At 44.5% G+C, this 27,574-nt stretch overlaps 1 protein-coding gene across 5 annotated transcripts in view; it reads right to left on the reverse strand.

Moving 5' to 3' along the window:
* The window catches only part of B4GALT4 (beta-1,4-galactosyltransferase 4), a 59,521-nt gene that overhangs the window by 3,369 nt on the left and 28,578 nt on the right, over positions 1–27,574 (reverse strand). The window contains exons 1-6 of one of the 5 annotated variants that reach the window (XM_069554383.1): positions 24,297–24,424; positions 22,513–22,581; positions 13,364–13,755; positions 9,816–10,048; positions 7,335–7,522; positions 1,362–1,484 (exon numbers count right to left, since the gene is read on the reverse strand). In XM_069554383.1, the coding sequence (XP_069410484.1) occupies positions 1,362–1,484; positions 7,335–7,522; positions 9,816–10,048; positions 13,364–13,616 (797 nt within the window). In that variant the 5' untranslated portion in view covers positions 13,617–13,755; positions 22,513–22,581; positions 24,297–24,424. Of the gene's footprint in view, positions 1–1,361; positions 1,485–7,334; positions 7,523–9,815; positions 10,049–13,363; positions 13,756–22,512; positions 22,582–24,036; positions 24,451–27,574 lie in introns of those variants that run through there. The other 4 variants (XM_069554403.1, XM_069554393.1, XM_069554411.1 and 1 more) reach the window with 4 other exon arrangements.

The following is a 27,574-nucleotide window of genomic DNA, read 5'->3' on the forward strand; positions in this document are numbered from 1 at the left end:
GCCTGTTGCACAGGTGAGCAAATAAGTAGTAAAGAAATTTCCACAAAATCTTTATGCTCAGTTCAGTTGGTTTATTCATAGCATTAGTCAAGAACCACTCTGGAGGCTACGATGTTGAAAGCAAACTTGGGGGCTCCCTTTTACACTGAAGCCAAAGAGCAACAGGAAAAATAGTGAAGATCCATCACCAACGTAAAATTCTACTAACCATCCCATCTGGGAAGTAAAGAGGAGCTGGGGAATGTGACGGATACGGTGACTGAGCCCTTGCTATTCCTGCCCTGCAATCTAGCAGGCATCTTCTGTCCACTTCATAGGGCACGGCCACACAGGCTGCTGATGGGCTGGGCCGTGAAGTACGCCGCCCATCACTACAGACATTCCTAGGCAGCCTTTGGTCAGAGAGATCCATTCCGTCCTGCCAAAAACACTGCAGAGACTCTCAGCCTAGACTTGGGAACAAGACCAACCTGGAGCCATGGCTTCCTCATGCTGAAGCAATGGAAAGGCAAAAGAAAATTGCTGGAAGCCACACATCCATTAATTCAGAACCCCAGCTGAGAGGTTTTCTTTCTAAAAGGCAACAACAGGAGGATTGGGCGGTGGTGGGGGCGGGGGCGGGGGTGGGGGGTTGGGGGTGGGGTGGCGGTGCGGTCTCCTAACAGAAAGACCTTGTTAATACAAGTCTGAATATACTGGCCCCAGGCTCTTGAAAAAAATTACTTAATTCTGGGAGTTAGGGATGCCCATAACTATCTGGCCACGAAACCCAAGTTCAGGAAAAGGGGCTGAGAGAGGAGACCAGGTATATTCCTTGTGAATCCTCCAGAGTGGGAAAGAGTTCAAGAGAATCTGAGGTCATGCCAGCAGCTCCGGGTTATGCCAGCAGCTGCTCCCACAGAGCATAGGAGAGGGCATCCTGGTTTGCTCCAGAGTGTGTGACTGGCACTCCCTGCTGTGCACAACCCTGGGAACAGCCAGTGTCACCTGGGGTCTGAGAGAAGGCAGAGGCTTAGAACAGACCTCTGGCCACTTTCCTCGGATTGTAGCTTTACAGACACTCTAGTCTAGGGCTTCCCGTTCACTGGTGAGACCCTATCTCAGTAGCTAGGACCTGCTGCCAAGTCCAGAGACACCTCCGTCAACACTCCTGGACTGCAGACATCCATGAGCCAGAACTGGACCACCCAGTTCTGAACTGCAAAGAGCAATTTGGGCCACCTTGTTCACCCCCCTCCCCACCCTCTGCCACCCTTCTAGGACAAGTTCAAGCCTCATGACCTTCTGGCCTGGCATCCACAGGAACCACACACAACTACGGCTAGCAGACCCCGTGAAGGGGACCTGTCTCTGTTGTTCACCTGAGTCTGAGGTCATCGTCTTCGCCTCCCCATCCCCAGTAGTTGTTAGAGAATCCATTCACCTTGAAAAATTGCTCTCGACTTAGGGCAGTAACACCCCCAAAATATCCACTGTAACGTAACCTGAAAGAGAGGAGAGAGAAGGTAAGAAGGGTACACAGAGGCCTTTTGTTCTCGACAGCTGCTCCAGACTTCACAGGGCGGGCGTATTCCTGCAACACTCTGAAGACTGTGCTCTCTAACCCGTCCACTCCTGCTCCAGAGCCACCTCCCCACACTCCTGGCCCTCCAACCTCTGTCCAGACAGGCTCGCTAAGCAAGGTGCCACCCACCTTTGGTTGTTTATGGTTGTGTGCAGAGGTCTACACAAGGTACCTGTACATGTACATTATAACATCAGACCTGGATGACAGAATTCATCTCACGTGTAAATCCAGTAAATAGCTGTGTGCCAAATAGTTGTGGGTTAAGAAGAAATCTAAGGCTGGGTCCAGGTTAGGCATTAAATTTTGCAAAGGACAGGGAAGCCTGGCGTGCTACAGTCCACGGGGTTGCAAAGAGTCAGACATGACCGACAACAACAACAACAACATGAGTGAACAACAACAAAACGGTTTTTCACTTTTACTTTTTTTAGGGAGTGGGGTGGAGGGCAAGAGACAGGACCTGAGCACACTTTGTATGCAAACTCCACTTTTAAGCAAATCTCCATCTCAGAGCCTGTCTCCCGGAGAACCCGACATACCTTAATAACCCCGAGGGCTCCAGCGTGGGCAACTAAGTAGATGATAATGCCTGTCACAAAAACAGGGTATACACACCAATATTTAGGTTTTGAGAAGGAGACAAATTATGGTTTGGATATGCTGAATTTGAGGTACTTGTGGGGCTTCTGCCAGTGGGAAAAAGGATACAGGGTCCAGGTTCAATACAGAAGAGTAGTTACAGAGGTAGCTTCGGAAATAAGCTGTCAAGAGGTGGTACCTGAGGGCCCGAGAGTAGCAAAAGTTGCCTGAAGACAATGCAGTAAGTGAAGAGAGAAGAAGAGGGTGGAGCTATGGGGAAACCAACAAGGAAAAGGGAAGGACAGAGGCACTGGCCAGAGAGCACGTCCCACTCACTTAGGACTAACGCAAATTTGAGAAATAGAGACATCCTTAGAACACGGTAACCACTTAGAAACGCAAAGGAAGGCAGCTTAACCACTTGGATGTTACCGAATAAGAGAATGTGAATATATGGAGGATTTCTTACTTTAATTAATGTCAAAGTATTCCAGAACCAGTGAAATATTTCTGCTTTTCCAGATAAGAAGGCAAACCAAAAGGAAAGATCAGTCACCACGTAGACCAGCAGTCCCCAATCTTTTTGGCACCAGGGACCAGTTTCATGGAAGACAATTTTTCCACGGACAGTGCAGGGGGTGAGGGGAGGATGGTATGGGGATGATTCAAGTGCATTACATTTACTGCGCACTTTATTACTAATTATTATTACATCAGCTCCACCTCAGATCATTAGAGATTAGATCCCAGTGGTTAGGGACCCCTGATGTTGACACTTGCCACCTAACAGATGAAGTCCCAAAAGTTAATTTGTAGTTCAGCTCTTTGTTTCTATGCTCTGAGTACAGATGGGGTGCACCCTGCTTAACCCACAATGGAAACAGATTTACTTGTATACCCCCAACCTAAAACAAACAAAAAGAACAAAGTACTCAGAAGACAGGTGTTATTGACCAAGACATTGACTACAGTGATTTGTTGCCTTGTGACTGGACACTGTTTGGCTGGGAAGAGATTCCTAAACTACAAAAGACCAGCAGCTTCATCAGGACCCTCAGTAGAATCACTGCTCAGGCATAACCTGCAGAGCACCAACAAGGGGTCACCAGGAGGGAACAGCACTGATGACCTGGATTCATCTGTTAAGTAACTATTACCCACTGGGTGCAAAGCAGCTGGCTCAACACTGGAATAAGTGGGCCCAGCCTCACGCATGGTTGACAGTGCAGCAAGAGAGGTGACTGTTCTCGGGGTTCTGAGGAAGGAGACGACAACATCAGGGCAAGTGGGCCTGGAAGGATTCAGAGAGGTAGAAAAATGGGGGGAACTCCTGGTAGTCAGGGGCTTCCCTGGTGGCTCAGATGGTAAAGAATCTGCCTGCAATGCAGGAGACCGGGTTCAATCCCTGGGTCGGGAAAATCCGCTGAAGAAGGGAATGGCTACCCACTCCCATATTCCTGCCTGAAGAATTCCATGGACAGAAGAGCCTGGTGGGCTATAGGTCACAGGATCACAAAGAGTCAGACACGACTGAGTGACTGACACCTGGCGACCCAAGCTCCATTAGGAAAAGCAGAGAGGGAGAAAAGTACAGGCTGTCTGAGGAGAACCGAGAGGCCTGTTCAGCTGCAGGAGGAGACCAGCCAGAAACAGAGGTTCAAGAATTATCACTTTCTCAGTTGCCTCTTAGGTGCCAAATATCTACACGTTTATTGTTCATTGCTCCTGGTTTTTCTTCTTACCTAGAAAAGCATAAAATATTTGATTGGCCCAGAGACTGCTTTACTTATTTTTAAAGGCTCAAGGGTGGGGAAGATGCAGTCATAAAATAACAGTAGCGTCCTTGGAGAAAGCAGGAAGGTATGGAAGGAATTCTTGGCAACAAAATATCCCACGGCCTAGAAGAGATCTTTACACTGACACAATCACAGGGAGAAACAAGATTTATTTCTATCTTCACAGACACTGAGATAGTTGAAACAGGTTACTTAAACTTCTTCCCTCTGCATGTGTCTAAAGTGAAAACATTTCTCGCTTCTCTTTGTACTCAACGGGCAGTTGTGACAATACTGTGCTGATTTAAGCTCTGTGGTGCAGGGACACACAGTTACCAGCAGGGGGCAGACACTTTAGCTGCCTGCAACTGAAGGCACCTGTCAGCAACTAGAGAGATTCTGCCCAAAGGAGGAAAGGCAAGAAGTAAGAGGGATGCAGACAACTCCTGTATTACCTATGCAAGCCTCCCTGGACCACAGGAGACGAGGCCGTGTACATGACACATACAGCAAAACTGGAAAATATAAATGACAAACCAGGATCGGAGGAAAACTTAAATCAGAAAATTAGCATAGGAAACACATTAGAACTCTGATCTGCAAAGAAGACTCTTTCAGCTTCTACAAGGTCATAGATTTGGCTCCCAGCTTCTTGCCTCCAGATCAAAAGAGGAAACACATTCAACCACATGATTTACATTAGGAAAACTGTCAGTTATTCAAGGAAGACAAAGACTGCCAGATATCTAGTTATAAAAGAAACATTTGGCCAATTACCATAGCGAGTTAAAACAGCAAGATGCATAAGGGGCTGTTTTTAGACTGTGTGGCATCTGATAAAACCCATGATCATCATATCAAAGTTATACTCCAGATCGGTTCCAAGCAGGAAAGCCCAAGAGCTCATTTCCTTATGGTCCAGCTTAAAGCAGAGATAAACTCTAGAATCCTAACAAAAGGGCTGTCCTTGAAATAATCCAGCGTATCCATACTCCAAACAAAAGAACAATCCTGTGTGACTATAATTTCTCACCACAGTGTTTAGAAAGACTGGGCAACGGGAAGTTATCATCCATGTCAAGTGTCTGAAGTACAGTATTTATTCTGTATTGTAGAGAGTGACATCTTACTACCAGTAAGTGAGCAGATAATTGCCATGCTTCTGAAAATACCAAGGTACCCGGACATGATATACTGCTTTCTTCAGTGCAGAGGTGGCTCAGAGACCAGACACCAAAACCTCCAGAAAATGATCAAGTTTCCCAAAAAAAAAATCCTGGGATTCTCTTCCAGACCTTCCCGTGTCCTCTTGCCCCACTGTCTCTGGAGCCTGGAGGCCAGAGTGGGCGTCTGCCCTCATCTTCTCCCCTCCTGCCTGGCTCCATCCCACACACCAAAAGCCAGCTGAACTGAGCTTTCTCCTATCATCCTGTGGCTCCATCCTGCACACCAAAGGCCAGCTGAACTCTCCTGTCATTCTCCGGTTCTAACCACGTGTCAGCAGCACTCTGATACCTTCTACAGGAACTCCAAATGCCTTACCAGACTGAATAAGGCCTGCCTAACCTGGCCCCTGCCTACTCTCATCTCTAGCCTCTCCTCCTTCCACCATTCCAGACATTCATTCTCCAGCACTAATGAGCCACCCGCCTTTCCTCCAAACCTGTGCCACATTCTCTCTTGCTTCCATGTCCTGGAGCTCTGCTGGGAAGCTCCCATTGATTCCACAACATAAAGGTGCCACGTTTCCTGAACAACTGCTTTAAACCCTTCCCTGCTGCTGCTGCTGCTGCTGCTAAGTCGCTTCAGTCGTGTCCGACTCTGTGCGACCCCATAGACAGCAGCCCACTAGGCTCCCCCGTCCCTGGGATTCTCCAGGCAAGAACACTGGAGTGGGTTGCCATTTCCTTCTCCAATGCATGGAAGTGGAAAGTGAAAGTGAAGTCGCTCAGTTGTGTCCGACCCTTAGCGACCTCATGGACTAGGTGTTTCTTAACGACAGTGTGTTCTCACCCACTGTAGTTTATTCTAGGTGTTTGTTTATATCCCACCCTTTACACAGGGACTGGATTTACAGTCTATCAGTTCAGTTCAGTCACCCAGTCATGTCCCACACTTTGAGACTCCATGGACTGCAGCACGCCAGGCTTCCCTATCCATCACCAACTCCCAGAGTTTACTCAAGCTCATGTCCATCGAGTCAGTGATGCCATCCAACCATCTCATCCTCTGTCTGTACAGTCTTACCTGAGGCAAAAATTCCCTGCAGTCAGTATTACTCCTGGAAAACTCTTAAAACAGTCCAAAGTGAGAAACCTACATACTAAGAACAACGTGGAAACAAAGACCAAGGGAGGTGTCAGCAGAGTGTGCTCACTTCCTGGAGTAGACCCTGGTGGGACTTCCCTTACTATTTACAGCTCTCTCTTCCTCTGCCTCACCACTCCCACACTCTCCCCATCATTAACAAGCACTCCTAGTTGAATCTGCACAAGAGAAGTGCAAAGCTGACAGCTCCACTCTAGACGCCCGTCTCCCCACACACACCAGGAAGCACTGTGAGGGCAGGCACTCTCCCTTCTTCCGACTGGTCTCCTGGCCCCAGCATAGTAAGCACCCCATATATGAGCACATTTGACAGGAAGGGCCTGGGGAAGGCTGACAGGTAAGTGTGCCACATATGAGTGAACATGCAGCTTCACTTTTGGAAAAGCTTCCTGCTCACTATTTCCGCTCGGTTGTTTTCAAGAGAAACTTATTAATAAACTAGGACTGAAAAGCACCTATGCCTCTCCTGAGGGAAGGGGTGGGGTGAGGAATGGGAGCAGAAATGATGGTGCCTAGCTCTTCCCACAGTGGTTTTAAGAGAAAGGGACTTGTCCTGGGTGTCCCGGCTGCCGGACAGACCGCTCGATGGACACGCCCCTCCCAGGCTCCCCCTGGACTCTATAAGATGCCACAGTCTGGAAAGAGACATCACAGTCTCACAAAAGAGGCCTAAAAGCTGACGTGGAGGCTCCCTCTCTTTGCCTCCTAGAGACAAAAGTCAGGGACAGATGGATAAGTTACTGTAGCCCTACTCAGTGTGGGAGCGCTTAGCAAAGTTTCACCAGGTGGGCCCTGCAGGCAAGTCTGGCCACCATGTGCAATGTTCAGATTATTTTCCCTCTCCTGTTCTCTCCCCCTTTATCTTTGTGATCTTCTGCCAAGGCGTTTGTAGGACTTTTTCCTAATAAGAAAAAAAAAAAATCTAATTTCTCTAATTCCTGTTTTAAACTTTGAAGGAGCTGTCATGGACCATTCTTCCTATTTCTCATTTTCTGCAGACACTCCCAGACACTATGTCTCCACAGCCTTGATGACAACAGGCCAGGCATCCTGACCCCAGCCAGCCGTGAGCAGAGCCACCTTACCTGTACCCCGTGCTGTTCCTGCCAACCACCAGATGCCTGGGCTGATCCTCACACCTGTAAAGGTTCAAATCATTCTCAGGCACCAGGTCCACATCGTGGAATATGAAGCAGTCCCAAATTTCATCCTTGAGAGCTTCTAGATAGCCCACATTCAGGAGTTTGGCGCGATTAAACTTCTTACTTCCAGCCTGTAGATATGGAAATCACAACTTGAAAGGCTCCTAAGACAAGATTTCACACTGTGTCCCTCTTCATTTCACTTGCAGGAGTGGGTATTGTTCTCTAACACACAAGAATATACACACGACATGAAAATCTGACAACAGCAGATTGAATTAACAATAACAGACCCTTTGTGTTTTTCTTTATGCTTCATACATACTTATGTTCCATAACTAAAAGCACCTTAAAATGAAAGACTGTTGTTTAATGGGTTTACTTTCAGTTTTGCAGGAAAAAAGATTAGTTGAGATCAGTTGCACAATAATATGAATATACTTAACACTACTGAACTGTACAATAAAAATGGTGAAGATGGTATATTTTATGTGTGTTTTATAACAATTTTTTTAAAACATAGTTTTTTAAAGTTTTTACTAATAAAGAAACTCAAAAAGCCTTTAAACATACCTTTATTTATTCCATGTAAAACTAAAAAGCCTTTCTTATACACTAGTCATGACAAGTAGTATCACAGCTTCACTGTTCAACTCTCAGCTAATCCCAATCATACCTGATGTAACAGATCTACACTAAGCTCCCCCAAAATATAGCTGGCCAGAAAGGATAAAAAAATCTTAACCTAGGGACTTCTCTGCTGATCTGATGGTTAAAACTCTGAGCTTCCACTGCAGGAGGGTTGGGTTCAATCCCTGGTTAGGGAATTAAGATCCCACATGCTGCACCGTGAGGTCCACAAAAATAAAGGAAAAGAACTCTTGATCTATAAATAGAGAGGTTTACTGCTAATATTCCTAAGCTACTTAAAAGTCTCATGGAATCATTGTGAAAGAATCCTGTTTTAACAGTTAATGGCAGATGCTAATCCTTGCAGTGGCCTGACAGAGGGGATTCATTACCAAGTAAGAAAAGAACATCAATCAACCAGTAACATAATCAAAGCCATAGTATTAAAAAAAATTTTACACTAGTAATTTTTTCATGGCTATTTGAATCAAATTCCTTAAGAATAGATTCCAGTTCAGTAAACGGTTTATCATAACAAAAGTACAGGAAATTCTCAAAACTCACCACAGTACTTCCCTGAAAAGAATAACATAAAGCAGACATTTTTCGACTCATAAAAATATTATATGCTGGGGACTGCTGTCTTGAGTAAGAACTCTGAATGACTAACAGTGTTAAAAACAAAAATAATGACAAACCAGTATAACAGTTAATTTTTCAAATCCTCACAAAATGGGCATAAATGTAATATATATATATATATATATATATATATATATATATATGCACATCAATTTCTAAAAGCCCCTGTTTATTACAATGTATATACTGTAGAATAACATCTTCTGATCTATCAAAGGTTTTCCTAAGACAAATGTTACCAGTTATAACTGATATTAGGCATGTAGTTAATTATTTTCCTTGTATTCAATGGAGGAAGAAATGGCAACCCACTCCAGTATTCTTACTTGGAAAATTCCAGGGACAGAGGAGCCTGGTGGGCTACAGTCCGTGGGGTCACAAAGAGTCAGACACAACTGAGCACCTGCCTTCATAGCATTTGTAAGGATTTGAGGGGGAATTATTTGGATGGCCCAGGAAAATTTTGAAAAGATAGCCATAAAAAAGATATTTAAGTTGATGTCTTATTTTTCTTTCAATATATGTTAAAACCAAATAGAGGCATCATAAATCATCTGCTTCATTTAGAGCAAAACTCTTCAAAAGCAGTCTACACTTATACTTACTGTGTTCCTACTAAATCATGCTTCTGGAAGTCACAAAACTGAATCAAAAAAGTGAAAACGAAACATAATGCTTTATGTAATAGATAGTGGCAAAGTTAAAGGCAGAAAGGTAGAGAGAGTTATAGAATTCCATGGTGATTAGCGCACAGCAGTCGACTCCTCTGTCTAGATCCCCATCAAAGAGCCAAGCTTAATAATAAAGCACGGTTCCAACCTCTCACCATGTAATGAAGAGCAAACGCAGAAGGCAATGTAAGGTCAAGACCAGGGGAATATCTCAGGGCAGTCATTGGCTAACATGGAAGAGCTCACAAAAGAAAACAGGCTTCCTCCACAGGTTCACTGAAGAGCCAGTAAAATTGCCCAGCACTTATCCCATTATTCCAAACTCTGGGACAAGAAACTCCTTTACTCCTTTCAAGGACAAATGAGTTCAGAGACCTCACCTTTGATGATGGTTAGACGCTCTTTTACCCAAGACAGACAAAGAATCGCAAAGAGAGGGGAGTCTGGAGGGCAGAGGCCTCGTCCACCCCCGCAGACTCACCTGGTGGATGACGTAGATGCCGTAGTCCAGCTGCTGCCTCTGCAGGAAGGGGTGAAGGTGCTCCAGCAGGTACAGCAGGTGCTTCTCCCTGTGCCGGTGAGGGATGAGGATGGCAACCCGCTGCAAAGCCCTGCACTCCTCAGGGCGATACCGGCCTCTGTGCACCTTGGGGTTCTTTGCCTGGACCTCCTCCAGAGTGAGATCTGGCTTGAACACGAGCTTGGTCTGGCCTTCTACAATAAACACAGGACACAGGAACTAACAAGGGCAAGCTTATCACATGTTGACGGGCTTGCAGCAGCTAGTACATGCCACACACTTTGAACACTGCCTGGCACACCATGAGCACTATTGTAAAGCCTCCTTTGGTCACGAAATATAACCACAGAACCACAGAATCTATGACTCAGGTTATTGGCTGCAAAAAAAAAGCAAATGACATACAAAAGTAGTCCCCTGTGGCAGAGTAACCAGTTCTGGTTCTATGATTCATCCGCACTAGGAAATATACTCTGTCCTGATGACCCTGGTGAAGAGCAGAGATCAGGGGCAGACTAAATAACTTCAAATTTGCTCTAATCTCTTTTCCTTCTCAAAATTCCAAAGGGGGAAAATAAAAATAACAGGAAGCCTCACCCATGGAATGAATGAATACATGAATGAATAAATAAATCCAACTTTTTGGTTGTCATTAAAAAACAATTCCAAAGGAGGGTGAAGTCTCCTAAAACTCAAGGGCATTCCAGGACTCCCCTGGTGGTCTGGTGGTTAAGAGTCCACTCACCAATGCAGGGGTTTGATAACTAGATTAGGAAGATTCCACAGAGGCGACTAAGCCCGGAGGCTACAACTACGGAAGCCCGTACACCCACAGCCCATGTTCTGCAACCAGAGAAGCATCACAATGAGAAGCCCTCACACTGCAACTGGAGAGTAGGTCCCCGCTTGCTGCAACTAGAGGAAGCCTGCATGCAGCAACAAAGACACAGAACAGCCAAAAATGATTTTTTAAAACCTGAAAGCATTCCGTGGAATCAAGCTCATGGACAAGACCCTTTTCCCTAAAGTCCTTCCCTAAGCTCTTGAGAGCTATCCTAACTCCCTGAAGGTAAAACAGTGAAAGGAAACAGAAACTAGCCTCCCTCCCTAACTCAACAATCACAGGTATGGGCAACACCTTAAGAACCCTCCCATTGTTTCACAAGGCAGATATCCCCAATGGGGCATTTGCTCAGCAAGTCTGGACACAGCCTGCCTGGATGAAACCCAAGACCGTTCAGGGTAACCAATCTCACACAAAGCTTTAAAGATACAGCTGAAGCCACTGACCCTCCCCTCAGCTCTGAAAGAACAGGAAATACCAACTGGTAAGGGAGGAGGCAGAGCTCTGGTTAGGGAACAGAGCCACACATTTCAACACTCCTCGTATCCTGGTCAGGCTATAAAATCTCAAGATGCTTGCAAGCGCACTATCCTCTTCTGAGCAGAGCAGTCGCCTGCTTTTCCTGTGTGTCTCACTGTGCCTCGCTCCGTGTGACCATCCTCTACGCGGGCCGTGGCTGCTTAAACCAGGCTCTAGTGTCTGTGACATGGCCAAACGACAATAGCAGCAAGAGCAGGTGACTGCTTCCAGCCACCTAGAGAAAATAACTGACCTGCAAGACCCTTTTCAGAAGGGTTTGCACATGAGACAGGGTCAGCAGGCAGTAACGTCCTAGAAACTAACAGTAAGAAAAGCAGTTATAAGGAAAAGCAAGCTGCCAGAGCTGCTGGGAGATGACGGGATGGATGGCCGCTGCGATGTTTTCCTACGTGGCCTGTTCATAAGTCCCATCATCTGGGCTAACTGGACCCTGTCTCAGTTCCTGGCCCCTGAGAGAACACCAAGCAACAGGTTCGAAGAAAACCAGTCCCCCTGCTCTCTCTCATAGCCACAGCTTTCAATGCGCCTAATCTTGAGTACCTGGTTCCACTGGCTCTAGCACTCTCCCTTAGCGCCCCCGTGATATGCTCTCAAGTTCTGTCCCTCCCTGGGTCACTCACGGTCTATCCTGAGTCACGGCTACTGCCTCACCCTCTGGGTCCATACACAGGATTATGCCACTGCCCATCTGTTCCCATGAATGTGTTTGTTGCTTAAGTATGTTGAGAGGATTTTGAACAAGGGGCATGATGCAGTCAGATCTGTGTTTCAACAACTCATTTTCCCATCTCAACGTGTGAGCAGAATGATCTCCCTCAAACAATCAGGGAAAATGTTTTGGCTTTTCCATGACTGAGTAAAGGGAAGCAGCATGCCAGTAGGAGCACAGTATGAGTTTGCAAGCCACTCAAGAAAAGGCTCTACTGGTTTCGCGTAACTAAGTGCAAGAAGCGTCTGAAGAGTCCGAAGACTGGCCCCCGGAGTGCTAAGTGGGTGGATGCAGAGAGCCACCTCTGGAAAACCAGGGAGGAGCTCTGAAGGTCACAGAGCTAGAAAGGATCAGCCTGCCTTCATCCTGACTGCACAGGCTCCTGGGAAAGAAAGTCAAACATGAGGCAATACACTGACCACATAAGAACAGAAACAACGGCAAGCACGCAGGGAGCCTGAGATTAACTCTGCGACAGTCCCAGAAAACTTTCCACACATCTGATGACCAAACACGAATCTGCCAGACCCACATGGGTTGAGGAAAGGCCTTCTGGGAAGACACTCCGACGATTATCTGGAGAACTACAAGGCCTTCAATGTTCTAGAGAGGTCTGATAAAACCTTTGTGGGTTAGACAGAATGTTGCTGTGGAGTTTTTCCTAATTAATGTGCTTCCTAAGACCAACTTACTGTTCATTTAAAGTGAAAGGCAAGGCATTAGAGGAGAATCAACACATACAACATATTTAAGAAATAAACTAAGACAACACTGAAAAAGTACTATCTTGTCCCTTGACTCCATACTTAGGGCCAAGGGGATGCTAACAGATGTGCCATGAGTGGAAGCTTGGATGTGCTGGCATTTCTCCACCCGTGTTGTGTAGATGCCAGGAGAATATGTCCAGGTTAGCCTGCTGATCCGGGAGGATAAGAAACACACGGAGCATAGGGCAACTGACCCCCAGCTCATCACACGTGCCTACTGACATGCCTGCTGAGACTTCTGTGGCTGGATGATCAAACTGGGGATGTTCATATAATAAATGTAATATGTCCACAATATGAATACAGCTCGCAAACAACGCTGAGCCACAGAAGCCAGACGTAAAAGAGTACATAGTGTATGTACACTATGGAGTAACTAATTGTGTTTCCAATCACCTACAGTTTCAAAACCAGGAAAAACCTAAAGGCTGGTGTTATAAACTTGGAGTAAGGGTAGTGACTGAAAGAAGTATGGGAGCTTCTGGGGTTCTGGGAAGACTCCATCTTAACTTTTGCCCTGGTTCCACAGGTATGTTCATTTTGTGAATCTTGAATGTACACTTCTGCTTTTTGTACTTTTCTGTACATTTGTTGTATTTAAATAAAAAGTGTATGTACTACTTGTAAAAAAGGAAAAGCAAATACTTACTGAGGTGTGGAGACACAGAAGGGCAATTGTCAAGTCTTGCTTTTTCCACAAATGCTTCATCCGTCACAGTTCCTTTCTTCCCTAAAACGACACCCTTGCTCAAACTAGCAACAAGATCCTTTGCTTTAGGAACCTCTTGAATAGCACCCACAAAGTAGTTACTGGTGGCCCACCCAACCACTGTCAGGCATAAGGTAAAAAGCAACAGCAATCGGAATTTGTAGGAAAGGTGGAAAGTCACGTTGAAGTTCATGTCTTTGATTATGTGAGCAATAGGTATCTCTTGGCCTCCAATGCAGGCAGGAAGCTTCAAGTTCAGCTATTCCAGTCTGCAAACTCGATGACAACTGTGCAATGCCTGCTTTTGTTTGGGCGTTCTGCTCCAACAATCCCTGAAATGCAATCACAAAGACATGCTGTTTCAGATGGAAATCCTAACCTGGGATAATACTCACCAGCACACACTGAAAACCTGTCCCCAACCAATCTTGACTATAACAGTAATGGGAGTTCTCCAGTGAGAGCTTAAAGATCAGAAAAACAGAGATTTTGGAGATGGAAGGTTCCAGCTGTCAATCACTCCAGACGTCACACAGGTGGAGAAGGTAAAGGAGAGCCGATCATTGCCTCCTCAGTTCTGAGCTGGCACAGCCCCAAGTTCAAAGGTTTTCCAGTTATAAATGTTAAAGCTACAATAAGGCACAGCGCACACCCCAACAGGTGGGGAAGAGGGCAGAGGACACAAAAGGATGCTAACACAGGACGCAAGAATCTGCAAGAATAACAGACTACAGCACAGTGTTTCATATCTGGGGTTTGGGTTCAGACAGAAAGTATGAAACCTCACACCCATCACTTCACTGGGCCTTGGTCTCCTTACCTGTAAAATGGGGATAAAAACTGTACCTTCCTAGAGAGGTTATTGAGGGACTGGATGACCTAACACATTAATACAAAGAGTGTTAGCCCACCTCCTTTCACACAGTGCATGCAGACATGCGCGGTCGCTTCAGTCGCGTCCAACTCTTTGCGACCCCAGGCTCCTCCGTTCATTGGATTCTCCAGGCAAGAACACTGGAGTGGGTAGGCATGCCCTCCTCCAGGGGGTCTTCCCGACTCAGGGCTCATACCCGCATCTCTCACATCTCCTGCACTGGCCGGCGGGCTCTGCATCGCTGGTGCCGCCTGAAGCACCCACCAAGCGGTGACTGTCACTGCTGTGTTTTGTTTTTTTTTTTTTTTTAATTTTACGTAACGACTCTAGACTAGGGATAGCCTACAGGCTGACCACTGGACTGCCAGAATCCCCACTGTGCTGCGCTGCATTTCCGTCAGGAATGAAACTGCCATCCTCATTTCATACTTCAGTTGCATGTACTAGGATAGCATGAGAGATGGCTATGCTCTTAGCAACTAACAAAAATGCAGTTTCTGAGGCCACATAGTTGAGGGCCCTCCCTGGACCATGGTAACTACACTAAGGTGATGAAAGCTACGTGGCAAGGCCCCACATCTTCTCTGCACCACCAAAACCACGTCTCTTCTCAAATTCTAAATGTGTCATCGTAAGAGTGTGGAAAATGCTAAAGCCAGGATACTGATAATCTCCACTAGCAAACATACCCTCAATTAAATGGAGAGAATAGAGACCAAACTATATTCGCTGCCAAAATAACACAAAAACATGTACGATTAAATCCTAATAAAAAGAAAAATAGAAAACAAAGTCTATCTGTGCATATGATTACCACTAAAATGATAGAAATAAGAAAACTCTAGGAAGAAATAGAACCAAAAGCTAGCAATGATTCTATTAGAAATATGGGATTAGCCAAGGGTGTTTTTTTTTTCCTTTTTTCCTTCATTTTTGGAAAAGTATAACACACTTCTGTCTTTTTGTAATGAAAACAAATTTGATTCTTTAAATGAGATGTGGGGATGTGGTAATTTACTGCGAAAAATAAATCAACCCTAGCAACTCTCAAGACAGCCTCATACTTACTAAAGGGTAGTATCCCAAAATTTTAGCCTAGATGAGTTTGAGGGAAACCTCGGAAGCATTCTTCTCTAGACACAATGTTATAAATGGAGGTTAGGTTCCTGGATCAAACCACAAAAGAGAAGATCTGACCCAGGAAGCAATTAAACAGTATGGCCTGTGCTTAGGGTCTTGTGAAGGCATCACAAGTAAATGCTGAAGGCAGTAATAACTCATTAGAAGATTAATCGTTAAAAAGAGGAGTGATTCACTTGTGCATTTATTCTGTGCCGTGTACTAGGAGTTCAATCACTTTTATCAACTTACTTACTTCTCAGCTTTGTGAGTTTAGAATTACTAGTCTCCTCATTCTATAGAGAAGAAAACAAAAGTTTAGAGATTATGGAACTTGCCAGAAACCACACAACTATTAATAGTAAGTAGCGGAGCTGGGGTGTGAGCCCAGTGTTCCGCTCCAAAGCCTGGACTTCAGTCACATCCTCCACGTAGATGTTGCTATCTCTTTCCTGCTTTTTGTACCTGGGTGTGCCCAGCACAAACCCTTGAAATATGCAGCTTTCTACCTCTCTGCTCCTGTCCCTGTCTTTGGGACTGTCTTTGATATGATTTCCTGGAGGTCTATTTCCTTCGCTCCAGGTAACAGTAAGTCTGCAGGTTCCTGGAGCCAGACTGTGTCACAGACTTAACTGCAGGAGGCTTGAATGCTAGGACTGGCAATCGTTTTTGATAAAATCTCAGTCTTGGAAAACTTAGGGAACATTGGTTTTCTAAGAGCTGCTATGCTTATAGAGGAACAGTGTTTGAGCAGAGATCTGCCCAGACTGCTTATCAGCTAAGTGATCGAAGGCAAATACTCCTACTGCATTTCCATTACCTCAGCTGCAAAACAATAATGAAAAATCAACTTATCTTACAACACTGCTGTAAGAACTGAATGAGATGATGCATCCTAGCACATTCTCACAGACAAATAAATAGTTATTGACTCTGATTACCAATGTGATTCACACTCAAATTTTATCAGAATGCTAACGAAGATAATGTTATCTCTGGAATTACATATTGAAATCCATATTGAATCATTTCATTTTCTATTTCTCTGTTATTTCCTATTTTCTTTCAACTAGTATATTCTACTTTTATAATTTTTTTTTTAATGATTTTTTTAAAGAAAGCTCTTTTTAGGGCAAGTCATTCCTGGTTGGTGTTTGGGGAAATGTCATCAGATTAGAGTTACCTGTAAAAATATTTAAATAAAGGAGAGTCCCTGAACTCTCCCTAAAATGAGTTTTCTCTTTTAATTAAGGCTATCTTAAAGTGACAGGAGGATCATAGTTATAGAGAACAAATTCAGGTAATGTGAAAGAAGTTATTTTTGGGCAAGTCTCACCACCTTTTTCCTTCTTAGGTCTGCCCTAGAGTTAGCTCAAAATGACAATGTTCTCATAATTTTGCTCTTTCTCCTCTCAATTTAACCAGTCTTTTCTGAGCACCTGCTATTTTCAGGCACAGTGCTAGGCACCAAAGGAATTAAGATATAGTCCTTGTACTCAGAGTTTATTTCCAACTCTTCCTTAGATTTTAATGTCTGCAATTCATTTTCAAATATGCCACCCCAACCCTGAAAATGGGGAAACAGATTAAATAAGACTGGCAAAATATTGAAAAGTATTGAGTAAGGTGACAGGTACCTGAGAGTTTCATTTTCTTTTTCACCCTACTTTTTTGAAGGCTTGGAATTTTCCATTAAAAAAAAAAATCTAGCACAGAAGACAAGCTATAACAAAGGGCAAATCAGCATAAATGCTAAGTATCATTATCATTCTTAGAGAATCTCTACATGCACACATTTTTATAGCACCATGGGAGACCAGGGGAAGACACCAAGTGTCACTCCATAAATACTCACTAAGCGCTTAGGCACCCAGGGAGAGGGGCGTGGTTTTCATTCAGCAGCCAAGAACACTAAAATCAGCATTCCAGTGTCTCTAAATCCATCTGGTAATCCTGCATACACAGGATGTCTAGAGTGCGCAAAATGTGGCACCAGGCACATGGTCCTACCCCTCCAAGCTTCTCTGGGATAGCACCAATGGAAAGGCCAATATTTTGTTACTCCTTTTACTCCTGCGGAGTTCCTCAGAGCAGACTATTTGCATACATATTGTCCTACTTTCCACGGAATTAAAGCTCCTTTACCATATTTAGCATATTGAAAAGCAGAGACATTACTTTGCCAACAAAGGTCCGTCTAGTCAAGGCTATGGTTTTTCCAGTGGTCATGTATGGATGTGAGAGTTGGACTGTGAAGAAAACTGAGTGCTGAAGAATTGATGCTTTGGAACTATGGTGTTGGAGAAGACTCTTGAGAGTCCCTTGGACTGCAAGGAGATCCAACCAGTCCATTCTAATGGAGATCAGCCCTGGGTGTTCTTTGGAAGGACTGATGCTAAAGCTGAAACTCCAGTACTTTGGCCACCTCATGCGAAGAGTTGACTCATTGGAAAAGTCTCTGATGCTGGGAGAGATTGGGGGCAGGAGGAGAAGGGGATGACAGAGGATGAGATGGATGAGATGGCTGGATGGCATCACTGATTCGATGGACGTGAGTTTGAGTGAACTCCAGGAGTTGGTGATGGACAGGGAGGCCTGGCGTGCTGCGATTCATGGGGTCGAAAAGATTCGGACGCGACTGAGCAACTGAACTGAACTGAACTGAACCTGGGTTTTCAGTGATCATTGCCCAGACCCTAAACAAGCAATGGTTCTGTGAAAATTAATGAAGAGAAACCTAACTGAAGTGGAATTGGGAGGCCAGAAGGGGAGATACAGATCACATCAATACAGACTTCTTGCAACTCTGGCAGGAAGTGTTGCCTACTTTCCTACCACTAGCAGGAGGAGGAAGCTTTTCTCCTAGTCTGGCAACACCTCATGAGAGACTGTCACAACTATCAAAACTGAGCCAATGAAAAGCCACCACACTTCAAACTCCCAGTTTCGTCCAATGGACTTCATTTTTTTTCCCCAGTAACAGCCCCTCCCAATTTCCCCTTCTCCTCTATAAAAGAGTTTCCTTTGCTTTGCTTTATCAGACTTGCATGTGGTTTGACACAGCTGCATGTTCCAAATTGCAATTCTTTACTGCTCCTGAATAAACCCATTTTGCTTGTAAAGTAACTGGCTGTTTTATTGGCAAGGGAAGGATAGAAATGATAACAGCCATTTACATGTACAGGTCATTTAAACTCAGACTAAGGTCCTAATGGCCAAAACTGGAAGCATCTGAGCAAGAAAATAACGATATCATTGTATTTTAACCCACAGAATAAAATGAATATCCATTAGTCCATACTGATATAAATGGTCAAATAAATAAATGGGAAAAGGCAGCTCTTTCTTACAATAAACAATTAATGAAGAAGCAGGAAATGGGGGGGGGGGGAATCACCATTAGGCAAACATCACTGTAAATAATTGTGGCAGACAAGATCCTCCAATTGGTGCTAAAATTAGTAGGTAAAAATTTGAGGATAAACAGAGTTTATGTAGTCTCAAAGTATCTCTGCTCAAATAATATAGTCAAAGCTGTGGTTTTTCCAGTAGTCATTGACGGATGTGAGAGTTGGACCATAAACAAGGCTGAACACCGAAGAACTGATGCTTTCGAACTGTGATGCTAGAGAAGATTCTTAAAAGTACCTTGGGCTGCAAGGAGATCAAACCAATCAATCCTAAAGGAAATCAACCCTGAATATTCATTGGCAGGACTGATGCTGAAGCTCCAATACTTTGGCCACCTGATGGGAAGAGCCAACTCATTGGAAAAGACCCTGATGCTGAGAAAGACTGGGGGCAGGAGAAGGGGATGACAGAAGATGAGATGGTTGGGTGGTATCACCGACTCAAGGGGCATGAGTTCAAGCAAGCTCCAGGGGATAGTGAAGGACAGGGAAGCCTGGCATGCTGCAGTCCATGGGGTCACAAAGAGTCAGACAAGACTGAGTAACTAAAAAACAAACAACAAAGGGAAAAAGTAACTTTACAGTGAAGAAACCTAGCAGACATCACCTTAACTAGTGATCAAAGTTAACATCATCAGTGATAAGCCCTATCAACCTCATGAATCAGTGATGAATTGCACTCTACCAAATAACTAATCAGCACTTTTCTACAAAATACCTTCATTCTACAAAACAACTGGTACTCTTCAAAAGGGTCAAGATAATGAAGAATAAGGCAAAACGGAGGAATTACTTAGACTGAAGGAGATAAGGGGAAATAACTAAATGCAAGACAGGACCCTTGACAGCATATGGAAACAGAAAAAAATTCATTGGCAGGAAAACTGATGAAATTCAAATAAAGTCTATAGTTAACAGTATTGATAACTGAACAATGGTTATATAAAGGGCCAATATAGGGGAAGTTGAGTGAATTTTCTGTATAGTATTTGCAACTTTTCTCTAAGTCTGAAATTAATTACAACTAAAGCTAAAAAGTCAAAGGCTGTGTATAATTCAAGTCAACATACAGCAGTAAGGTTAACTTAATTCTCAAGGAGAATCACTATTTCTTTGTATTCCTAGTGCCTCATACTGGCCTGACACATAATAGGTGCTAAATTTGGTAAATAATGAATGACTTTCTAGGATACACTGGTTGAAATACATAAGGACACACAATTTATCCCCAACTACTACTAAAATAAATGTGACATAGTATAAAAGGAGAAAAAATAAAGATTAACAAAGAAGGGGGAAAGTTAACTGGGCATAAAATTCTATTTAGGGAAGATTTTTAAAACTGAAAAAGGCTCACCCCCCTCCTAGCTCCCTTTGGTTTACTAACACCAATGCTTTTCTAAGGATAGAGGCCCTATCTCTAATAAAGGACACTTTCTTTTAGTCATGCCCACCACCTTTTGCTCCTCTACCACTGACTTTTCAAAAGCAGTAGTCTCTTTTCTGACTCTAGGAGGAGATGCTGTTTAGCCTGCCACTTCCTCCCTGATCCCACGGAGCACATCAGAGCCGTGTCCCTGCCTCCTGGGCAAGAGGGGCCTGATGGTCAGGCATCACCTATTCTACAAGGGTTGGCATGAAACAGCAAACAGGAAATAAATTCAACTGGGAAAGGACTGAAATGGTTTCATTTAGTCTATGTTATGCAGCATGAAAGAAAAGAATTTCCAATGGGGGATTTTAATGGAGGCTCACTGTGTATTTGTGTGTCAGTCTCAGTTATCCCAAAGAATGCTACAGTGGGGTCAGCTGAAGTTCCCTTTCTGCCATTATTAGAAGCACATCAATGAAAGGCTGAAGAAGGTCTGAGGTAATGGAAAAAACAAGGGTTTTGAAGCCACGAAAGCTAATTCAAATCTGGTTACCAGATGCATGAAAGGTGCTGGGCAAGTGACCTAAAGCTGAGTCTGTTTTGCCATTTATTTTAAAAACATTTTTCAAAGTGTGATTTCAAGAGTGCCTGTATCAAATGCAGAGGGAAATATGTTAAGATTGCAGATTCCTGGGCCCTGCTCCAGAGCTAATAGATTAGAACACCTGGGCCTGGGACTCAGGAAAATGAATTTTTAACAAGCTCCCCAGGTGATTCTTATACGCATTAAAGTTTGAGAACCGATGAAATAAGAGATTGGACCTGTAATGCAGTAGATCTTCAGAAACATTCCATTTTCCTTCTGGTGAGGCAAAGCAGTAAGAAGATATGTGAAAAGATGTTTAAAATGCATTTGAATAGCTTTCGACTCTATTGTTTAGAAAATTATTCTAAGAAATAATCAGACAGGTAAACCAGGATACTCAAACCAACATTACATAAAACCACCAAAAATTCAAAAGAATCAAAATGTTAACAATAGGGACAACAGACATACAGAGATTGCTCGGTAGTGTCCAACTCTTTGCGACCCCACAGACTGTCGCCCATTAGGCTCCTCTGTCCACGGGATTCTCCAGGCAAGAATACTAGAAAGTGACAGTGAAGTCGCTCAGTTGTGTCCAACTCTGCAACCCCATGGACTATCAGGCTCCTCCGTCCATGGGATTTTCCAAGCAAGAATACTAAAGTGGCCTGCCATTTCCTTTTCCAGGGAATCTTATCAACCCAGGGATAAAACCTGGGTCTCCAGCACTGCAGGCTAATTCTTTACCATCTGAGCCACCAGGGAAGCTGATTGAATTAATTACAATACCTACATATGATGGCACACATGCTTTCCTTAAAATGGCACTTAAAAATTTAACTACACAGGAAAATACTCATGATAGCTAAGAGAAATAAAAAAAAAAAAGAACATAAAAATGTATGTAGAATACAGTCCACATTATGCTATGTATGTGTGGTATACATGCCTTTTATATATAAAACGCCAGAAAGAATCACTGGTGACTGTCTCTTAATAATAGATTAATATTATTTATTAATAATAGAGAAATATTATTTCTTCACAATCTACTTTTTAAAAAATAGGGTTATAATCAGAAACGAAGTTTTTTTTTCTGATGACTATATAATTTTCCTTTAAAATATATTAAAATTTAGAGACAACATACAGACAGGGATTATAATTTACCTAAGTTTAGTAGCAATTTCGGAGAAGGCAACGGCACCCCACTCCAGTACTCTTGCCTGGAAAATCCCACGGACGGAAGAGCCTGGTAGGCTGCAGTTCATGGGGTCGCTAAGAGTCGGACACGACTGAGCGACTTCACCTTCACTTTTCACTTTCATGCATTGGAGGAAATGGCAACCCACTCTAGTGTTCTTGCCTGGAGAATCCCAGGAACAGGGGAGCCTGGCGGGCTGCCATCTATGGGGTCGCACAGAGTCGGACACAACGGAAGCAACTTAGCAGCAGCAGCAATTTATTAACATAATTGGTAAGGAAATCTGTTCCAAAGAGGCCTCAATGAACCCAAATCTTAAAAAACTTCAGAAGGGGTCAATAACTTCCCATGCCAGAGAACTCTGTGGTCTCTTTCTGAAATTCCTATTCCTAGGCTCCAGCCCCAAGAGATCTTTATTGCCAAGGCCCAAGGTGGGATCAGGTGATCAATATTTTGGGTTTGAGAAACCATTGTTCATCGATGGCTTTTTTTAAAAAAAAAAAGAGAAGAAAACCACCACTGACTTGCTTTGAATGTTTCCACTTTGAATTAAAGATCTTCAAAGAAACAGTTCTCAGGTCTTGCATGCATTTCTGGAAAAAACACACATTATTAACAGCTCAGTTTAAACTAGATACCAAAAGCTTATTCTATCAAGTGGCACCTAAAATATACTAAGAGTTAGTTTTATTGCCCCCTGCAACATTGTGTAGTCAAACAGTTCAGTACTGCTCTTTAACAGATGTTTTGAATCAGATTAAAAATGCACACTGAAGGGAAGCAAGATATGCCACACCAAAATAGGCCACTTTGACATACTGATTATTTTGAATTAAAGTTACTTAAAAGCCAGTGTAAGGACACTTTACCCTTTTTTCTTCCCCTAAAAGCAGAAATATATCCCATGTGAAAGGTGCCTTTTCTATACCAGGAGGGCACCAGGATCAGGTATTCTTATCAGAGATAAGAATGCAAGGTGGAGAGCTCAGTACAACAAACCTTAATACTTTTTCATTAATTTACTACCCCAAACCCAAACTTCTTTGTCTTATCAATTCCTCAAATATGCGGTGTTTCTTTGTCTAAAGGATATAAAGCCTGCCTGCTTTGGTTACTTCTTTGAGCCTCATATTTTTAAAGGATCCCACTGGCATGAAATTAAATTTGGTTTTCTCCTATTAATTTGTTATATGTTAATCCAATTTAATTATCAGTCTAGCCAAAGAACCTAGAAGGGAGCAAGAAGAAAAGTTTTTCTCCCCTACAACACAAACAGGCACGTGAAAATTTTGCACTTTCATAGGGTTTAAAGTCCAACCCGACTCTAGAAGATAAAATTCCAAAAGGAAAACTATGGTCCTATTAAGCATTATCTCCTTCCCCAGAGTGATATTCCAGCCCTCCAGCCCCCCTGTTCAGCCCGGGTGCCTAGGACAGCCCTCTGCCCCTCTTTTTAAGCCCACTTTCTCAGCCTGGACCCTGAATCTTAGTCATCTCTATCCTAGATTCCTTGACTTTCTAGCATCCTCAATGTTATTTTTCTTTTTTAACAGAAATTTAGAAATTAAACAAACAACACTCCCAACCTTCAAAGGACTGTGTTCTTCCTGCTCCCTTTCATCACCCAACGGCTGTGCCCCCGGCCGCCTCCACGTCTTCATCCTTCACCCACTCTTGAACACCATGCAACCCGGCACACACCCACGCTATTGATAACTGCTCTCCCGAGGCCACCAACCCAAAGGCCTTTCCTCAGTCCCCATCCTCATGGGCTTTGGATCAACAGACAGTGCATGGACACAGAGCCAGCCTAAGCGTAGAGAGCTGATACACTTTACCATCCTGCCGATCCTCACCACTCGCCGGCCCCTCCCTGCAGGCCACAGGCTGGGATCAGCGGGTGGGTTTCCCAGCAGAAACCCTGGGGAAAGAGAGCTCCAAGGAGTCAGGGACAACTGCACGCTGATGCTCCCCGCACGGAGAGAGGTGCTGGTGGCGACCCCGGAACCGTGGCGCGGGGCCTCGGGGGATGACCCCTGGATTCCTACCTGGCAGCACCTCGCCTGGCCATCCCTCCGGCAGCAGAGGGAGCGCCGCAGTGGTGCCCTCACTTGAGCTGGTGCCTCCCGCCGGGCTCGGCCTCCGCAGGCCCCCTGCCCGGCCCCGCCGCCCGGGAGGAGGCAGGACGGCCCTCCGAGGCCCGGCCCGCGCGCGCCCAGCCGCAACCCGGGGACCGACCCGCCCGGCCGCCCAGCAGTGCCCACACGGCGTCCCGGGCACCGGCGGAGCGAAGGCCCCACGAACTCACCCTAGACGCCGCGGCGACGAGGACCGCCCGGAGAAACCGGAGACGCGGAGCAGCTGCCGTGGGGACCGCCCAGCAGCTGCCGTGGGGACCGCCCCCGCCGCCGGGAGGAGGCTCCACTCGCCTGCTCCGCCCCCGCCGCGTCCGGAGTTGCTACGGCCAGGCCCCGGGCGGGTCTGCGCGGTCCTCCGCTGGGCGGGCCCGACGGATGCCAGCCCTCCAGCCCCTACCCTCTGTCTCCTCCCCGCCCCGCTGCCCGCGGCGACCGAAGGGGAAGCTGGAGGGGAAAGGACCGCTTGTTCTTCGGGTGATCTTATAAAGCCCTGTGCCAGTACTGCGCGAGGGTCTGGGCACTTCCCAAATTACATCCTCGTAAATATTCACAAAGCTTTGGGAAGGAGATAGGAACTTGTCCATTTTCCGGAGTAGAAAACTGGGGTTTTACAAGTTAATGAATTTACCTTACATCACCCTGTGTTAAGCCGCTGTAATCGTGCCCGACTCTTTGCGACCCCATGGACTGTAGCCCTCTGGGCTCCTCTGCTCATGGGATTCTCCAGGCAAGAATACTGGAGTGTGTTGCCATTTCCTTCTCCAGGGGATCTTCCTGATCCAGGGATTAGAACCCGTTGTTTCTTTAATCTCCTGCATTGGCAGGCGTGTTCTTTAATACTAGCACCACCCCAGCTGCACAATCTACCAAGGTAATTGACTTCCTCATTTCACAGGATTATTGAGAATATTAACAAGTTGTGAGAAAACCAAATTTCTTCAAAGATAGCATTACAAAAAGCCAAGCAGAATCATATTTATACTAACGATTAGAGTGGAAAATCATTAAAGTGGGTTCTGCTTAGGCAGGGAAGATAGCAGACAAGATTCTCCAAGTCACTCTTCTACTGATGGGGAAGTAGATGTCTCCAAGAACCACCCCACCCCAAAAGGAACAAACCATGGGAAGAAACAGGCTTCCCAGCTGGCGCTGGTGGTGAAGAACTCAACTGCCAATACAGCAGACAAAAGAGATGTCTGGGTCGGGAAAATCCCCCAGAGGAGGGCATGGCAGTCCACTCCAGGAGATGGGAATACCAGACCACCTGACTTGTTTCTTGAGAAATCTGTATGCAGATCAGGAAGCAACAATTAGAACTGGACATGGAACAATAGACTGGTTCCAAGTAGGAAAGGGAGTAGTCAAGGCTGTCTATTGTCACCCTGCTTATTTAATTTATATGCAGAGTACATCATAAGAAATGCTGGGCTGAATGAAGCACAAGCTGGAATCAAGATTGCCGGGAGAAATATCAATAACCTCAGATACCCAGATGACACCACCCTTATGGCAGAAAGTGAAGAACTAAAGAGCCTCTTGATGAAAGTGAAAGAGGAGAGTGAAAAAGTTGGCTTAAAGCTCAACATTCAGAAAACAAAGATCACGGTATCCAGTCCCATTTCATAGCAAATAGAGAAACAGTGGCAGACTTTATTTTGGGGGGCTCCAAAATCGCTGCAGATGGTGACTGCAGCCATGAAATAAAAAGACGCTTACTCCTTGGAAGAAAAGTTATGACCAACCTAGATAGGAATATTAAAAAGCAGAGACATTACTTTGCCAACAAAAGCCCGTCTAGCCAAGGCTATGGTTTTTCCAGTAGCCATGTATTGATGTGAGAGTTGGACTATAAAGAAAGCTGAGCGCCGAAGAATTTATGCTTTTGAACTGTGGTGTTGGAGAAGACTCTTGAGAGTCCCTTGGACTACAATGGGATCAAACCAGTCCATCCTAAAGAAAATCAGTCCTGAATGTTCATTGGAAGGACTGATGCTGAATCTGAAACTCCAATACTTTGGCCACTTGATGTGAAGAACTGACTCATTGGAAAAGACCCTGATGCTGGGAAAGAATGAAGGCAGGAGGAGAAGGGGATGACAGAGGATGAGATGGTTGGATGGCATCACCAACTCAATGGACACGAGTTTGAGTAAAATCTGGGAGTTGGTGATGGACAGGGAGGCCTGGCGTGGTGCAGTCCATGGGGTCACAAAGAGTCGGACACGACTGAGCAATTGAACTGAACTGAATCTTGCCTGGAGAATCCCATGGACAGAGGAGCCTGGTGGGCTACAATCCAAAGGGTGGCAAAGAGTCAGACATGACTGAAGTAACTGAAAGTCTCTGCTGACACTGATTTGGGATCCAAATGAGAAGAGCCAAACTTGTGCCTTCCTTGTCAAGCCAAGGCTGCAGAAGCGCACTGAGGAGTTCTTTGTGAGCTGAGCAATGGAAGCACACTTTAGAGGATGCATCCTCAATTTAGTCCTGTAGGACTCAAATTCAAGTTCATAAATTTAAAAAAATCCTAAGCACTGGAAGCCACATGTAAGAACAGTTAGCAGGAATACCCAAAAGATTTAGACCCACCTGATCCCCGAAGGACATCAGATACTGGAATTGTCTGTGACAGGATACAGGAAAGCTCCTTTTTAAATTTTTAAAGAAAAAACAATATCCCTAGAAGTTACTTACCAATTACAAAGGGAAGATAGTACTCACTGGAGAACTCTTGCAGACACTACCTTAACCTAGTACTCCAAATTAATTTCAGCAATAGTTCAAAGCGATATCACACATGAGGTGATACTCTGAGGACATAAAATAACCATTATTGTATTCCTGCCAAAAATGCATCATTGGAATTTAATCATGAAGAAGCAGTCAGACAAGCCCAAATTAAAGGACGTGCTACAAAACAACTGACCTGTACACTTAAAAAAATGTCAATGTCATGAAAGACAAGGCTAGAGGGGGAACGTTAGATGTGACATCTAAATTCCTGGATTGGAAAAAAAATTTTGTTACAAGGTATGTTACTGAGACAGTTGGAAATGAGTATATTAAGCAGTAATAAGTAGATTGAAAATACGGAAGTGAAGCTCTGTCAGTTCTGAGTCCAGCCTTTTAAAGGGAGTTTCTGCTTCCACTTCCATTCTCTCCTATGTGACAGAGCAGTTATAGGCCAGTCCAGATTTAAAAGCATGGGCAACATAGCCCCATTCCTCAGTAAGAGAACTGTCAGAGAATTTGAAGCTGTTTTTAATTTGTCATGCTGTACATACTCATTTCCAGTTGTCTCAATAATATACCTTGAAACAATTTTTTCCAGTCTAAGACCACATATAAAGAAATCTCCTTAGCCTCTGTTATGGACAGCATTGAATCTCCTGAAATCAGATGTGGAAGCCCTGACTCCCGGTACCTCAGAATGTGACTCTGTTTGGAA

Source organism: Ovis canadensis, chromosome 1 (genome assembly GCF_042477335.2).
Source record: "Ovis canadensis isolate MfBH-ARS-UI-01 breed Bighorn chromosome 1, ARS-UI_OviCan_v2, whole genome shotgun sequence".
Lineage (NCBI taxonomy): Eukaryota > Metazoa > Chordata > Mammalia > Artiodactyla > Bovidae > Ovis > Ovis canadensis.